At 40.0% G+C, this 16,848-nt stretch overlaps 1 protein-coding gene and 2 long non-coding RNA genes across 3 annotated transcripts; all 3 read left to right on the forward strand.

The window, feature by feature from the left end:
• Positions 1 to 9,413: 9,413 nt before the first annotated feature.
• Positions 9,414 to 11,363, forward strand: LOC113021119 (uncharacterized). Its single transcript, XR_013908876.1, has 3 exons — positions 9,414 to 9,810; positions 9,930 to 10,081; positions 11,024 to 11,363. It is a non-coding gene; the product is annotated as an uncharacterized LOC113021119 (long non-coding RNA).
• Positions 11,364 to 11,374: 11 nt separating this feature from the next.
• Positions 11,375 to 13,008, forward strand: LOC145428582 (uncharacterized). Its single transcript, XM_080300967.1, has 3 exons — positions 11,375 to 12,094; positions 12,182 to 12,237; positions 12,496 to 13,008. The coding sequence occupies exons 1-3, from the start codon at positions 11,815 to 11,817 to the stop codon at positions 12,631 to 12,633; spliced, it is 474 nt and encodes a 157-aa protein (XP_080157093.1). The 5' UTR covers positions 11,375 to 11,814; the 3' UTR covers positions 12,634 to 13,008.
• Positions 13,009 to 13,234: 226 nt separating this feature from the next.
• LOC145428583 (uncharacterized) lies at positions 13,235 to 16,334 on the forward strand. The gene is made up of 4 exons (XR_013908877.1): positions 13,235 to 13,320; positions 13,875 to 13,992; positions 14,152 to 14,257; positions 15,492 to 16,334. It is a non-coding gene; the product is annotated as an uncharacterized LOC145428583 (long non-coding RNA).
• Positions 16,335 to 16,848: the final 514 nt, after the last annotated feature.

The raw sequence follows: 16,848 nt of genomic DNA on the forward strand, positions 1-16,848 counted from the left end.
GAGATGTTCCCAGAGAAGTGGAGTCTGACATCCAACCTGACATATAGACACAGACGAACAGGCACACACAGACACAAACATGCATTCCCACCCTCATGCACACATATACAAGTACTCTGCACTCACCCAACGCGGAGACAGAAACAAATGAACACTGTGCACACAATCACACTCCCCAAATGTACTCTATACCCCAGGTCCAGGTACCCTTGCCCACACCTAGACCCAGGAGATGTTACCCTTTTCCCTGGGGTGGAGACAAGCACACCGTCCCCGGCTCCGCAGTAGCAGAAAGGCCCTGCATCCCAGACCCCAACAGGATGGCCAACTCCTCCTCCCAGCCCCTCCGTCCCAATGGCTAACAGAGAATGGGGGTGTGTGAAGACCCCATACCTCCCTCCGCCCGCTGATATGTAGTGTTGCTGCATGCTGTTCTAAAGTGCATTTAAAACACGGGAGGGCATGGTGCTTCCTGCCAGAGAGCAGCAGGTGTCAGCACAGCCCTTCCCAAGAAACCTCAATGTTTACATGTATTTAAAATTGAGAGGTGGGCACCGGCGCCAGAGGTGAGGTTGAATACACAGACTGTCCTCTGAATGGCGTATAATATGCCCACCTCCAAGGCCCTACATGTATGTGTTATGAGAGTGTGAGTAATGTGGATGTCTAGGTTGTGGAATAAAATTGAGGCACAGGTGGCCCGAAGGAGACAGAAGGGAATCCAACACTGGCATGATGTTTTTTTTTTTCTTTCTTTTGCTTGAATGATTCATAGTCAGTTATAAGTGGCCTAATAATCTAAAAAAATTAAAAGACTTCGAAAGACTTTAAGGAATCCCAGAGAAAAAAAAGATATGCAACTCTAAACTTTTGCACAGTACTGTGTGGTCAGCTACAGAAGGACTGGACTGATAAGAGTTAGGCTAAGATTTAAAAGAGAAAAAAAAAAGAAAAGAAAATCTGCCTCCTTGGAACCAAAACATATGAAAAATGACACGTGACTCAAGATTTTTGCACAGTACTGCAATTGTGCACATTGTACACATGTGCAATTTTAAAATTAACTGTAATTTTATTAGGTTTTTAGTAGTATGACTTCACAATAACATGTATAAATGTCAGTGGCTGTAATGTGATATGGAGAAATAAAAGAGACAAAATAAATTTTGAGAATAATTTATTTTAAGTTAATCAGAACGCAGCTGTTATTGATTGTGAGGCTTTATCTGTCTTTCTAATGCGCATGTGAGATAAACAGACCTTTTCAATGAAGCTAAGGCTGACACTAGAGAACCCCCCTGGAGGTTGTTTGAACATAAGCTTGTGGGTGTAGAAAAACGGAAGCTCTTCGGGTGTCTCAGTAAGGTAGTGGGAGTTACTAGTTTCATTTTTACTGCTTTGGGAATCATCAGCTGCCTGTGGACATAACTGAGGTAATTATTCTTTTTGTTTGTTTTGCTTGGATTGATGATAAACACTATGTACTTAAGCAATCCGTGGATAGCTAAAGTCATAGCCAGTGTTGGGAAGGTTACTTTTAAAATGTATTCCATTACAAAATTAATTTTAACTTTCGCCCTCACGTCTCAGCTTGGCCACCTGGAGCCTGTTGTCTCTTGGATCTCTGCTCAGTAGTGAATCTGTTGCCGCAAAGCAACTAAGTTATGGATAATAAGAAGACTAATATCAGTATAACATAAATACAATCAGTGGTTAAATTTCGTAATAGCAATTTCTGCAGTAAAAGAATCATTAATGCCTGGATCATTTTGGTTAATCATACAAAATTTTATTTTCTGAAAAAGTAAGCTAAGAAAAAATATTTCAACAGGCATATAAAAACAAAACAAACCATATATTGTATCCCAACACCACATACAACATATTAATCTTCGCTTTTTATCATATTCATCAACAAATGCTATTATAAATGCTATGTACACAATGTAAGAACATAATAAAAAGGTTCATACTGGTTGTGCACTGGGATGCAACAGTATGGGCTAATATGTGAAAGCCATGAAGTTCTAAAGAAACAGTGAGTTGTGCAGCAAGTCCTACCTCATGAAGAGCATCCTGTTACTGGCTGTATTGTGTCTACTGTTATGTTGGTATCTTGGGGTAGCAGCTAAATGGCTTTGTGGAATCGGAATCATTTTGATTGTGGTGTCTTATAAGATTTGTCCAATTATTCCAGGAAAAGTACCAGGTCTTTCTAAGAAAAAGAAGTAGATGAGCTTTTACTGTGTTAGTTATTTATCATTCAAATGTGTGACAGATGATATATCGAACTGATTTAATTAACAAAAATAATTTTCACACAAATTTTTCCGTCCATAGTTAGAAAATATAGTCATCTGATATTATCTCATTAATCTCATATTTAATCAGATAACAGAACTGTAAAAATGTATTGCACAAAAGTATTGACCCACCTCTTTTTCTTTATATTAATAAAGAGAGTAAAGATTAGTCTTTATACTACTAGGAAAAAGTAGATGTAAGGATTTGTGGAAATATACATGGAAATACAATACAGAGTTTTAAAATGGCAACGAGTTTGAAAGTCAATCAATATTTGGTACGACCACCTTTATTCTTCGACACAGTCTGAACTCTCTTATGCAGCTTTGTTCTCATTTCTTTAAGTAGTCTTCAGGAATAGATTCTACTCTGGCTGACTTTCACCAGTTTGTGAATTGTCCCACATGGAGCAACAGGACAACTGACCTACTGTATGCTAATTTGAGAGATGCATACAGTGCCACCCCACCCTCACCTTTACTACAGAGCCCTCTCGCCCCAGGAAGGCAGCAGGCCCAGACAAGGTGTGTCCTAGGATGCTAAAGGCGTGTGCTGCTGAACTTGGGGAGCCATTAAAACGAGTCTACAACCTCAGCCTGCGACTGGGGAGCGTGCCCACCCTCTGGAAGACATCCTGCATCGTCCCGGTCCCCAAAAAAAACCGGCCCAATGAGCTGAATGACTTCTGACCGGTGGCACTGACGTCACATCTTATGAAGACTCTACAGCGGCTCTTCCTCAGCCTCCTCCGACAACATGCCCAGGACCCACTACAGTTCACCTACAAGGTGGATGTCAGAGTGGAGGATGCCATCCTGTACCTCCTACATAGAGCCCACTCACACCTGGACAGGGGAAAAGGCACGGTCAGGATCCTGTTTCTTGACTTTTCCAGCGCCTTCAATACAACCCAGCCCTGTCTGCTCCAGGAGAAACTAAACAGGATTGTTTAGGTTGTTTGGATCTCTGACTACCTCACAGACAGACCGCAGTACGTCAGGCCACGTCTGACACTGTGGTCAGCAGCACAGGAGCACCACAGGGAACTGTGCTGTCCCCTCTTCTCTTCACCCTGTACACCTCTGACTTCTGCTATCACCCTGAATTATGCCATATTCAGAAGTTTGCAGATGGCACGACCATCATGGGGTGTATCTGGGATGACCAGGAAGAGGAGTACAGAAGTCTGGTGAGGAACTTTGTCACATGGAGTCACACAAACCACCTGCAACTCAACACCTCAAAGACCAAGGAACTGGTTTGTCACGATCCTGGGTCTTATGACCCAGTGTTTTGAGTTTTAGTTCATTTTGATGTTTTAGTTTATGTAAGCCCTTCAGGTTCCTAAGTTCATTTGTTATCATGCTTAAGTGTTTCTAGTTCTTATTATTTCCCCCTCGTGTTTCCAACTATGGTAAATCTCCCCTGCTTTTCATGTGTTTCATGTCTGTGTCTTACATTGTGAAGTTTGGGTTGTCATGTCTACGTCTCATTATGTTTCCTGTTTTATTGTGAAGAGGTCTGGTGTTTCTGTGTTCATCGTGTTCAGTTTTACTCTTCCCCTGTGGCGTTGTTATGTTCATGTTGATCTACTGTGCCTTTCTGTTCCATGTTTCAGATCCCTATGTTCTGTCTCCCCCAGTCTGTTAAGTCCACATGTCTTGAGTTCCGTCAGTGTGTTTCCTTTTTTACTTTCACAGTCTGTTCTATGTTAATGTTTCTAGTTTTGCTTCCCTTGCCTCGTCCTGCTCAATTACTCTCAGCTGTGCTCTCCTCCTGTGGCTCATTCCCCCTCGTTATCCCTCAGTGTATTTAAGCCCCATGTTTCTCTTTGTCAGTGTTGCGTCCTCCATCATAGCTGTGTGATTTTTTTTTCCCTGTGGTTCTTTGTGCTTTAGTTTTCCCAGTTTAGTTTATTTTGTATTGTTTTTTCGTGTCCCACTTCACGCCAGCAATAAAGCTGTGTTTTTTGAGTTTACCTTTTGTCTCTGTGAGTTTGCGTTTGGGTCCTCTCCTGCCTGCCACACAGCCGAACTGTGACATGGTTGTGGACTTCGGGAGGTCCAGACCAGGTCCACTGCCAGTTCAGATAGAGGGAGAGGAGGTGAAGGTGGTCAACACATACAAGTACCTCGGGCTGTGGGTGGAAAATAAACTGGACTGGTCATGCAACACGCAGCACCTCTATAAAAAAGGCCAAAGCCGACTGTACTTCCTCAGGAGGCTGAGGTCTTTTAACATCTGCAGGAAGCTCCTGAAGATGTTTTACCAGCCAGTGGTTGCTGGAGTACTTTTCTATGCTGTGGTGTGCTGGGGGAGCAGCACAGCAAAGAAGGACTCATCCAGGCTGGAGAAACTAATCAGGAAGGCTAGCTCTGTGGTCGGCATGAAGCTGGACACTCTGGTGTCAGTGGCAGAGAAAAGGACATTAAAGAAACTGATGGACATTATTATGGACCGTGGCTCAGGGGGTTGGGAATCGCATCTGTAACCGGAAGGTCGCCGGTTCGATCCCGGGGCTCTCTGTCCTGGTCATTGTGTCCTTGGGCAAGACACTTTACCCTACTTGCCTACTGGTGTTGGCCAGAGGGGCCGATGGTGCGATATGGCAGCCTCGCTTCTGTCAGTCTGCCCCAGGGCAGCTGTGGCTACAACTGTAGCTTGCCTCCACCAGTGTATGAATGTGAGAGTGAATGAATAGTGGTATTGTAAAGCGCTTTGGGTGCCTTGAAAAGTGCTATATAAATCCAATCCATTATTATTACAGGAATGCAAAGTCCATTCCTGTATGCAAAGTGCCAGACAGAGTGGAGTCGCCGAGGTGCGTAGTGTAAAAGTCCCCAAATTTTGCTTATCAATAATAACTCTTAATCATCATAAGAATTCTTCTTTTATTAACATCTTCGTGAAAACTGTTGAGGTGGGTTTCTATGTCATAAGCAGTTCCCGTGGGAATAATGTTTAGGTGGACCAGAACGTTTGTCCCTATATATTTCACTTTTCAGTTTTATCCCTGGAACTTTGCATACAGGAATGGACTTTGCATTCCTGTATGCAAAGTCCAGGAAATGCAAAGTCCATTCCAGGATGGACTTTGCATTTCTTCCCTTGTGCTGACCAAGTGAACAAAGAATTCAATATTCACTCTTGTCACTCCTTTTTTTTTTAATGATTTTGACTGTAATTGACCAAGAACATTATTTTAGTTAAAAAATAAAATAAAAATAACAATATGGTAAATGTAAAACATATAAATTGTATTAATTTACTGTATAAAAAATAGTGTTTTGCAAAAGTCTTGAACCACAGCTCACTTCTTTATAGGAATATTTACTGAAATAAGTTCAAACAGACAGTATACTTATTATTAATAGAAATAGAATTGAACGTGCCTTGAGGCAACTGTTGTTGTGACAATTCACTTTATAAATAAAAATGAACTGAACTGAAATATATAACTAAACCATGTTTGATAGCGTTCCATACTGTAAAAGTAAAAGAATACAGGCTCTGAACTGTACTCAAAGTATGAAAGCAAAAATAATCTCCTTAAAGCACAAGTCAACTAATCATATTTGTACAAAGGTAACTGAACCTTCGTATGTTATTTTAATATAAGAATAAAATACTATTAGTACATGATGATAAAAATATTCACATTTAATTCTAATGGATGTGCTTCAATTGAATACGTTACATAGTGAAAAAGGATTTTACAAAAAAAAAAAAAAAAAATTTTCTGGTGCCTAGATTGTAGAGGGTGAAAGTAAAATGAGTACAGTCTGGGTTTAAAGTGAAATTCAGTAGGTGAGGGATCTTATAGTCTATAGGATCTCAGCATAGGTAAAAGAACCACAACACAATCATTTCTAATGTGAGCTCCAGTAGCTTTTCTTAGTGCATGCTGTGATCAGCATACCATACAGCCACAGTTTTTTAAATGCAGTTTTTATACTGTAAGACTTGTAAAAATCAGCTTCTCTTTGTTTTCTTAAAAGAGACAATGATGCATAAATAGTTTTTAAGTTTTTTTGTGGATATTTTGTTGACTCCATTAGGGGAATAGGGGGATTTCACCTGCTTCACTGAAGAGGTGTGCCAACCTGCCTTGACATCTTGCCCCTCCTTTACTATTACTATTAAACAAGTTAATAAATTAACTTATAAATAACTAAAAGGTAATATTTATGAAGTTATCATAGGCCAGTTAGGTTGAGGTGGGTTTCTGTGTCATAAGCAGTCCCTGTAGGAATAATGTGTAGGTGGACCAGAACGTTTGTCACTCTAGTTTATTTCACTTTTCAGCTTTATTCCTGGAACTTCAGAGGAAAAGAAAAGGTGGAATTTAGGGATATGTTCCTCAACTTGAAAAAGAAATACGTAGACGGAGTGGAAGGCATCCCCTTTGTTGGAATAACGAAGGAGAATCTTAAGAAAGAGCTGAACTGTCTACGTATCAGATGCAAGGATCTAGATGCAGCTTTACTAGATAAAACACGGGAGCTGGAATCATTTAAAAAGCAGTACAATGATATAGTAAAGTCTTTCTAAGATGCTTTATTCAAACAAAGAGAGGAGCTCATTGGACCAGTGAACCAGATGATCAAAAAGGCTGGCAATGAAGAAAAAGAGATAGTCAGCGGGGGAGCTGGCCCCAGGGAGGGGTCACCTGCCCCTCCCTTCCTTCCCTCCCCATCTCCAGCTGCCTCCCTCTTCCCGCTCCACCACAACCACCCACACATGCAGGGCCTTGGAGTAGGGGTATGTCACCAGGGTGCAGAGGAGGCTACCCCCCCCCCCCCCCCCTCTGTCCCCTTCTGGCTGCCTCTGCCTCAATTTTATCCCACAACTTAGACATTCACATTACTCACACCCTCATTACACATACATATAGGATCTTGGGGGTGGGCACGATACACGGAGTCCAAGTTACCATCAGGGTGTACACCTCACCCCTGGCATCGTTGCCCACCTCTCAATTTTAAATACACGTAGACATTGAGGGCTAGCAGGAGGGACTATGCGCTTACCTGCTGCTCTCTGGCAGGTAGCTCCAAGCCCTCCTGGGTTTTAATTGCACCTTAGAACACACATGCATCAACACTACAATGAGCGGGTGGAGGGAGGTTTGGAGTCTTCTCTCACCCCCGTTCTCTGCGGCCTGCTGGAGTGGGGGGGCTAGGAGGAGTTGGCCGTCCGACTGGGGTGTGGGGCCTCCCTGCTGCTGCGGAGTCGGGGCGGTCTGCCTCTCCCCACCGCAGGGAAAAGGGTAACACCACCTGGGTCTGGGTGCAGTTCCCCCCTCCAGGGGCAAGGGTACCTAGACCCGGTTCGTAGAGTACGCTTGGGGAGTGTGATCGTGTATACAGCGTCTCTTTATGTCTGTCTCCACGTCGGTTGAGTGTGAAGTGCACATGAGAGCATGAGGGTGGGAATGGATGTTTGTATCTGTGTGTGCCTGTATGTCTGTGTCTATATGTCAGGTTGGGTATCAGACGCCACCTCTCTGGGGACATCTCGGGCCCTCCAAGGTTTGGAGGCCTATCTCCACCCACCACCACTTCCCCTGCCAGTGGCGGACTCCCTCAGGTGTCGGTGCGTTGGTGGTTCTTTGTATCTGGGGGTGGGCGTCCGGGTACACACCGGCTTACTCCTTGGCGGCCGCTAATTGGGGCTCGCTCGGGCCACTTCGGAGGTGGGGTGCCCCCGGCCTCTCGGCCTGGGGCTCGGTCACTCAGGCACAGCTGGCTGCCGGCGGAGCTCACGGGCGCGTCACTGCAACTCCCCCTGGCTTCTGCTCCGCGGCTGCTGAATGAGCCCTCATCTGGGACTCTCCTTAGCTCTTACTGGGACAGTGGCGCGGCTGCCCCTCTGTGGGTCTTCCTTGGTCTCTTGTGTTCTGGGGGCCTCTGGATGTCTGGAGTTTTGATCTCCTCCATACCTGCTTGATACCATAGAGGACAGGGCTGTGGCTCCCCCACACTCCCTAGCAGATCATTACATGGAGAAACCTTTGGAATGCAAGCATGCTGATCCACACAGGTATGCACACAGGTGTACACATGGGTTTTCACAGACGCGGACTACAGCTTTCTTGGCTGCTGCCTCAAAGCACACTGTGCGCTGTCTATCTTGCGTGCTGCACAATATCGTTTATTATTTAGTAACTATTGATATTTACTGCTAGCTAGTTTTAGGGATGGGTACCGGTGTCCGGTGCCATAAACGGTAGTAACCAGACCGAAAAGCAGCGCACATTTCGGTGCTTTATTTCGGTGCTTTTTTTTCCTGAGCTGTGATACACTTCTAGCCAATCATTTTACGTTTCCGAGGATAGTAGGCGGGGCCAGGTACGTACGTTCTTTTATGCAGAGCTACAGATTAAAAATGCCCAAGGCGAAGCGGTCAAAAGTCTGGCTGTACTTCACAGCAAAATATGCAAACTCAGCAGCCTGCAACAAGTGCTTTAAGCTGATACTGTGATACTGTCAAAGGAAGTAACACCTCAACACCCACTGTTTTAAAAAGGCCCAAAACATCATAAAAGACACCTCACATCCTGGCCACTCCCTGTTCGAACTGTTGCCCTCAGGCAGACGGTACAGGGCAATCAGAGCAAGGACTAATAGACTCAAACACAGCTGTTATCCAACTGCAATAACACATCTGAATACTACAAAAAAATGTCCATCACGCCACTCTTGTGTTAATCTATGCACGGTCTGAAGCATGTGTGTGGGAATGTATGTGAATGTTTTACTGTTATATCTTATTAGTATTTTAAGTATTCTATCTATTTTATTTATTGAATTTTATTGTTTTATTTATATTTTGATATTGCTAGGGATGATGCAATGATCGGGGACCATTCTTAATTTCGTTGTTCTCATGACAATGACAATAAAGTTTCTGATTCTGATTCTGATTCTGAAACCAAATATTCCGAGTTGGACAGTTCGGGGTTACTCAACCCTGCGTATCGTTTTTCACTCTGAGTTTTCTAAACCGGCTTCCTGAAACAGGGCCCAGCTGTCTCTCCCTCTTTCTCTCTAGTCCTCTCTCTCTCTCTCCCTCTCTCTCTCGCCAGGGCTGAACTCATTATGGGTTCACGCCCTTGGCCCACGCCCTCGGAGGAAGAAACACCTGTGCCTCATCAGTGTGGATGGTATTTAAGACAGGAAGCAACGGCTGTTCTTCGCTGGATTGTTGTGAGAATCGCGTCAGTGAAAGTCGAGCGGCCCAGCAAGTATTTTCCCGTGCAGTGTGTGTTTAGAATCTAACAAGCGTTTCTTTGTGTGCAGATTCCCTGGACTGTTTCCCTGGTGTGCGAGTGGATTCGTGTTTGGATTGTGTGGAGAGAGACGAGCGTGTTCCCCTGGATTTTCCCAGGAGCCCTGCCCCCCTCACCTTTTGTACATAGCACTGCCCCGCATCTGTGTATATACACTCATTGGATATTGTTCTTTAATAAATTCTCTTGTGTGCATCATCCTCGGAGTCCAGCGCGTGAGTCCACCTTGTACTTCGTGACACTTGTCACTTTTTTATTAAATGATTGTGACTGTAATTGATTTAAGTGATTCAAGAGCGTTATTTTAGCTGAAAATAACTTTTCTTCTCTAAAGTCTGTTTAGGAAGGAGATATCCAATATTGAAAAATAAAAAATGGATAAATCCCTTGAAAGCCCGCTTCCAGAATATGAGAAGCCCAAAAGGAAAAAAGGAAGCATTGGCTTGAAGAAAAGAAAGAGATTTGCGGATGATAAAAATGAGAACAGTAAGTCCTTTGTGTCATTTTACCTTAAAGATCTGTTTATTAAAATATATTTCTGCATGCGAAATATAATTCTCTGAAGCTGTTGAAGTTGCAGGGTATAATGAGACATGATAGTTTTGAGGGTATTTCATATTCTTCATTGTCATACTTGTGTAAATGCAAATATATAAACGCATGTGTGAATTCATTCTTTACAAGTCGAGACTGCCTAAATGAAACTGCCTTTCTTTTGTTCCTTCAGATAAAGACATGCATAATTACATTAAAATTATTTTACGTGACTGCAAAGTTTTTGGCAGATATAGGTTTAGGAAACACTCTCCAGGGATCTTAGCATCACATTATACCTTAACTGGAGGACATTTTTGGCTTTATTTAAATGTAATATTTAAGGAAAGAAAACCCCCAAAAAAGTGTTGGATAATGGAGCAAACTGATGTATTTCAAGTTTTCATCCAAAGTGACAATAAGACGGGCAACATTTTCACTTCATTTAGCATGTCTTTTGTCCTGTCTCCCTCCCTCACTCCAACTGGTCGTGACAGAATGGCTGACCCTCTCTGTGCCTGGTTCTGCCCGAGTCTTCTTGTTAAAAAGCTTTTCTTTGCCACTGTCACCAAAGTGCTTGCTCATAAGGGGTTGTTAAAGAGGAAACGCTTTTATGAGTTTTATGTTGCATTAAAGTATATGTTCATATTTTACTCTTAATAGGAAAAGAACAAAATGTACTACTCGCTCTGTCTCTAGAAACAGGAAGTTCACCCTGTGACATTTAACAACTATTACAATGAAAGTAGGAAATACTCCCACAACTGGCATCTCTCTTTATACAACTTCTACAATTGCAAATTATTAGTACATTGTAAATTGACCATGAAAATACATTTAATATATATTTTTATGGAGAAAGTACTTCTTCTTTTTTGGTGATTCAAAAAACAGAACCCTGGCGTGTAAAATGTGGACCCAAAAAGGGCATCCTGGATAAAGAGAAGATGAAAAAAGGTAAGTACATACAGTATTGTTTTCTTACCAGTCTTTCCTTTTCTCTTTTGTACATATATAAATACATCAATCAATGAATAACTTTTTCATAAAAACGATTACTTTTTTCTTTATAAATATAGGTGAGGCATGTATTAAACATAAAGGCTCCTTTTACACTCCACCTGAGTTTGAGAAGCTTGCAGGAAAAGAGTCATGCAGAAATTGGAAGTCATCTATTTACTACGAAGGAAAACCTCTACGCTATTGGATCGAGGTACTTTGTTGCATTTTTATGAATCTATCTACAAAAATCAGATTTCACTAAATAAACTGTTGAATTAACTTATCACAGAAAGGTTACCTAACCACTACAGGATATAGACAAAAGAAAAGAAAACCACAATCATCAGACCTTGAGTCCCACAAACTCTCAACAGGTTTGTCTGCTCTTTTTTTTTTTATTTTATTTTATTTTATCTGTGCCTCAAAACCAGAGAATGTTTGAGAATATGAATCAAAAGCATGCAAACATTATTATATTGTTTTTAATCAGCTGTTTGAAGACGTCAGTAGTTTTGTCAAATACACCACAGGATTTCAGAAAAAAAAAGAGTATTTGCATAGAAAAAGTCACAAAAATCTCCATGTACGTTGTAATATTTTAAACATTTAAACATCTCTTGAAAGAACCCAAGGATCATGATGAAGATGAAGATGATGATGGAGAAGAGGATGATGATGATGATATGGATGAAGATAATGAGCCTGACACTAAGAAAAACGAAGATGAAGATGCTACACCGATTTATAACGCTTCTGAAGAAGAAGAAAGCGAGGAAGATCTTGATGAAGAAGAAGAAAGCGTGGAAGATCTTGATGAAGATGAAGATGAGGATATGGATGAAGATGATGTTGGTGACGATCAGCGTAGCACTGAGGAAGATGAGGATGAAGAAGATGATAATGATGAGGAAGAGACTGTGCCTGCTGTTGCCTCTAACCATACTGACAGCAGTAGTACCAAAGGTGACATTTCCAATATATTTCCTATTGGTATGTTTGGATAACAAAGACCTTGTTTGTGTATGAAAATAACTCTTCCTCTTTTTTCAGACAGAGTAACAAGTGCAATTCCAACACCTGGAAAACATGCATTACAGATGAAAGAGGTAAAGGGTATCATTAACATCCTTCCTGAGGCAAGACAGATTATTTTATTTAAATGTTTCACTGTACTTTGCATTGCTGGAACTTTTCAGTATGTTAACCATCTTAGAGTACTCTGCTCTACACCATCACCATCATTAAGATAGAAATTTGGCAAATATTATGGTTCAGCATGACAAATTACAAATGTATGCTTTGACAACATCCAGTCCGACTATTTAAAATAAATACAAATATATTCTTTGTTGTCTTTAAAACAGAAGACTAGACATCGTCCTGACATGCCAAGGTCTGAAGTCAGTGGAAATAACAGAGATGTGGCAACAAACACAGCAATCAAACAGCAAAATGTTAAGAAAGAACCTGAAGAGAAACTGAGTGAGTTGTTCAAATACTAAAAGCACTTTAAGGTTGTATTCAACTTCTATTTAGTTTTTTGCTTTTTTTGTTGTTGAAGTAGAAGAAAAACACTTTCAATCTATTTTCTAAGTTCACAGGTTCGTCCTTCTTTAACCTCTGATTATGTGAGATGAGTGTGGGTGTACAGTTAATTTGGCTCAGTTCTGAAATGATAATTGAAGTTCTCCAAACAATGAGTGAAATCCTTCTACAGGCTTGTGCTAAAATTAGGAGCTTTTTTTATTTTATGTAAGCATTTACAGATATGTTAGCACATGTGCACACAGCTAACTAGTAGTTTTGTTTGCAGCTTGAATAAATATTATTTCCGCATGTCTTTGTGATCAAAACAGGTCGGGTGTGTTCTGTAATGAATAGTTGTACTTTCCAAAAGACATTAAACGGCCATTTTATTGCGTATACCTGTCCAACTGCTCATTAATGCAAAAATCTAATCAGCCAATCACATGACAGCAACTCAATAAAGACATGGAGACATGGTCAAGATGATCTGCTGAAGTTCAGACTGAACATCAACATCAAACTAATTCTAATAATTCCAAAGTGTGTATGCTCATATTTTAATCATCCTTTTTTCAGAGAAGACAACAACCAGCACAATTTTGACACCTGTGAAACCTGCACTGAAGATCGAAGTAAAGGGTGTGGTTAATAGCCTTCCTGAGGTAAGACTGTTATATTTTATTAAAAACTTAGCATTCAAAATAAAGACAAATTAAAACACCACTATCACTAAAGCACGTGCACATAGGGGGTCATCTAATTGTTGGTATTTTCTCTGTATTATTGTAGGGTCTTTACAGTATAAAGCACCATGAGCTGACTCTTTATAGTTTCTGTGTTATATAAATAAAATGGGTGGCAGTAGCTCAGGTGGTAGAGCAGGTCATCTACTGATCGGAAGGTTGGTGGTTCGATTCCCGGCTTCCCCTAGTCTGCATGCCAAAATCCTTGGGCAAGATACTAACCTGAAATTGCTCTCCGATGCATCCATCGGAGTATGAATGTGTGTGAATGTCAGTTGTGCTTGTGTGAATGGGTGAATGCACAAGTTGTGTAAAGCGCTCTGAGTGCTCAGAAGAGTGGAAAAGCGCTATATAAGAACTAGTCCATTTACCAAAACTTGGATTAAACTAAATGTTGCTCAAAATAGTTTTATTATTTTCAAACGAAATTATAAATAAGGATACTCATATATAATTGGCTGTCTTTGAAACAGAAGACTGGACATCATCCTGAGATGCCAAGATCTAAAGTCAGTGGAAATAACAGAGATGTGGTAAAGAACACAGCAATCAAACAGCAAAATGTTAAGAAAGAACCTGAAGACAAACTGAGTGAGTTGTTCAAAAACCAGAATCACTAGCATGATTTTTTTTCTGCTTTTTTTTTTTTTTTTCTAGAAAAAAAAATCCAGTTTCATGTATTTGTTTTATTTTTTATTATTTCTTTTGATCTCTTCTGGTCTTTTCCCAACATGTTTTCTAAATGTACAGGTCCTTCCTGTGAATCTCTGGCCGTGTCAGATCAGCAAGAGCATAAAGCTGTTCACTGCTCTGGCCACAAAGTAGCTGATTTACAATCCATGAGGCCAGAAGGGGGGTAAGATAAAGCTCTCATATCATTTAGGCAAAGATTTTGAATTTATTCACACAGTCTTAAAGGGTTGTTTTTCGACGGCATTTATTTCTCGCACTGCAAAAGCAACTCTACTTGAAATTAGCCAAATATTCTTAAATCTGACAAAACTGTCTAGTTTTGAGAGAAAAAATCTGCCAATTGGGTAAGTTGTTTTGCTAGAATCCTTAAAACTAGCAAATGAATCTGTTTTATGCCTAAATTAGGCAAAACTGTCTAAAATGTGTGATTAATTTAAGAAAATTTGAATTATTACAAGGAAAGACACTGATTATTAAATTTTTTTTACCTATAATGAGTATTATGCTTTCTTGAACAAGCTATTTTAAAGAATTATTTTGTTATTTTAGTGTTTAATTTAGATTTTCACATAAATAAAAAAGCTTTCTATAGGTAAGTCTAGATTTAAATTTTTTATATTTTATTTTTTGGCCTTTATTGATAGAGACAGTGAAGAACTGACAGGAAAGTAGAGGGAGAGAGAGGGGAAGACATGCAACAAAAGGCCATGGGTCAGGCTCAAGCCTGGTCGACCGGACGGTTCCCCAACTGGTCGACCTGCCTGTGTTTGTTTGTTCTTGTTTTTCTTTCCTTTTTCTCTCCGGCTTTGTGGCGATTGTTTACCTAGTGCTGCCGCTCTCTTAGGCAGGACTATTTATTGGTGTGACTGAATGACAGTCAGTGCTGAAGTATTGCACTAAGCCTGGTAGTATTCTTGGACCGTTTGCGTATTTGAGTATTACTTGCCAGATAAGTGATCAATTGTTATCTGTGTGCGACTGGGTCTTCTTTCTCCGACAGTGACACCTGGGCTGGCTGCCTTTATGCATTTCTTAAATTGAAAAGTCGTTAAAGTGGCCTTACTCCTGAAATAAGAAAGATAATCTTATTCTTCTAGAATAAGATTATCTTTCTTATTTCAAGAATCAGAACCAGAATATTCAGTTCTGAACTGAAGAAACTTCTCGGATGAGAGGTGAAACGTCTTCAAGCTATTTAAAGAAGTCCAGACACTTTTCTTTCAAAGCTCCTTAGACTACAATGACCTGGATGACTGAGAACATTCAGACATTTTTCTTGAATGAGCTTAATTTTCTTGTGCAAAAATTGCTTGTTAAGAATGTTTTCTTTCTAGACAAAATGTATAAAAAATATATTTTAAAAAAAATTCCATAAACAAGAGTGTTTTTACTTGCAGTGCGGACATAACGGAGGCCCCGTCGCCTGGGCCCTCAGCCAGCTCTGGTTTGAATACGATGGATCTTGATCAACTGAAGGGGGGAAAAAATAAAAATGCAACTGAAAATTTTAAAATTACAAGAGAACTATTACACTTTGAAAGTAAATGAACTTAAAAAATGAGGATTAATGGTTCTGTAAAGCTGACATTGCAGACAGTAAATTAAACGATTGCTGTGTTTATATCCACAAACTGACACGTTAGTTGGAAGTTTCTTTGGTGGAACATTACTTTTGACAAAAGCTACAAAATCATAGAAGTGTGCTGCATTTATACACCATACTTTTTCTTTGCTATACTCAGTTTTCCTTTAGCATTGTTGATTACCATGTTTTACTTTGCTTTTAGAATTAAACAAATAGCTGATATTTTCTTCTGTAGAATGTGAATAAACATGATTTTTATCTGTAAAACATATCATGTAAGAATGGATGTTTGTGTAAAAATTGGCTAATCGTAAACCTAACTGAAGAGAAAATAGCTAACCCTGAATAAGACATGAAATTAAGTGTACTCATATGAATGAAAATTCATATGTCTCAAAAGATGTGACGTCCAGAAATAGAAGGGGGTGAAAGTTAGGTGAAGAAGGGATATGGGGTTATTCCCTTTATCTTCTGTTTTCTTCTGAAATCAATAATGTGACATAACTGTTTTGAGGGTATTCCCTATTCTTATTGTCCTACTTGTGCAAATGCAAATATATATCAGCATGTGTAAATTCATTCTTCACAAGCCAAGACTGCCTAAATGAAACTGTCTTTCTTATTGTCCCTTCAAATAAAGGCATACATAATTACATTCAAATGATTTTATTACACTAAGTTTTTCTACTTTAAAACTTGTAAAAAAAAATCACCTTGTCTTTGATTTCTTAGAGACAATGATACAATAAATAGTTTTAAAGAGTTTTTGTGGCTGTATTGTTGACTCCATTTAAACAGGGGGATTTCACTTCACTGAAGATGTATGTGCCACCCTGCCTAGACAACTTGCCCCTCCTTTGCATCCCATGTAAAATTTTGTAGATTGGCCACTGTTGGAAAATCCCAATGATTTTTGCAAATTAAGGCTCAACTAAATAAACAAAGAAAATTGTGTTGTTTCAATCACTTCAAAAATAAATATTTTGATAAATAACTAACTAAATGTATTTCCCTTCTAAAAACAAAAAAACTCAAAGGTAACATTTGAAGTTATCATAGGACATTCACATCAGTTCATTTTACATTAAAATTTAAATCGTAGTAAACTATTGTGGTTCAACGGTTGTTCAGATGAAAAAAACTTTCCCTCAGTTTATTTGAAACCTATA

The sequence above is a fragment of the Astatotilapia calliptera genome, chromosome 4 (assembly GCF_964374335.1).
Source record: "Astatotilapia calliptera chromosome 4, fAstCal68.1, whole genome shotgun sequence".
Taxonomy (NCBI): Eukaryota; Metazoa; Chordata; class Actinopteri; order Cichliformes; family Cichlidae; genus Astatotilapia; species Astatotilapia calliptera.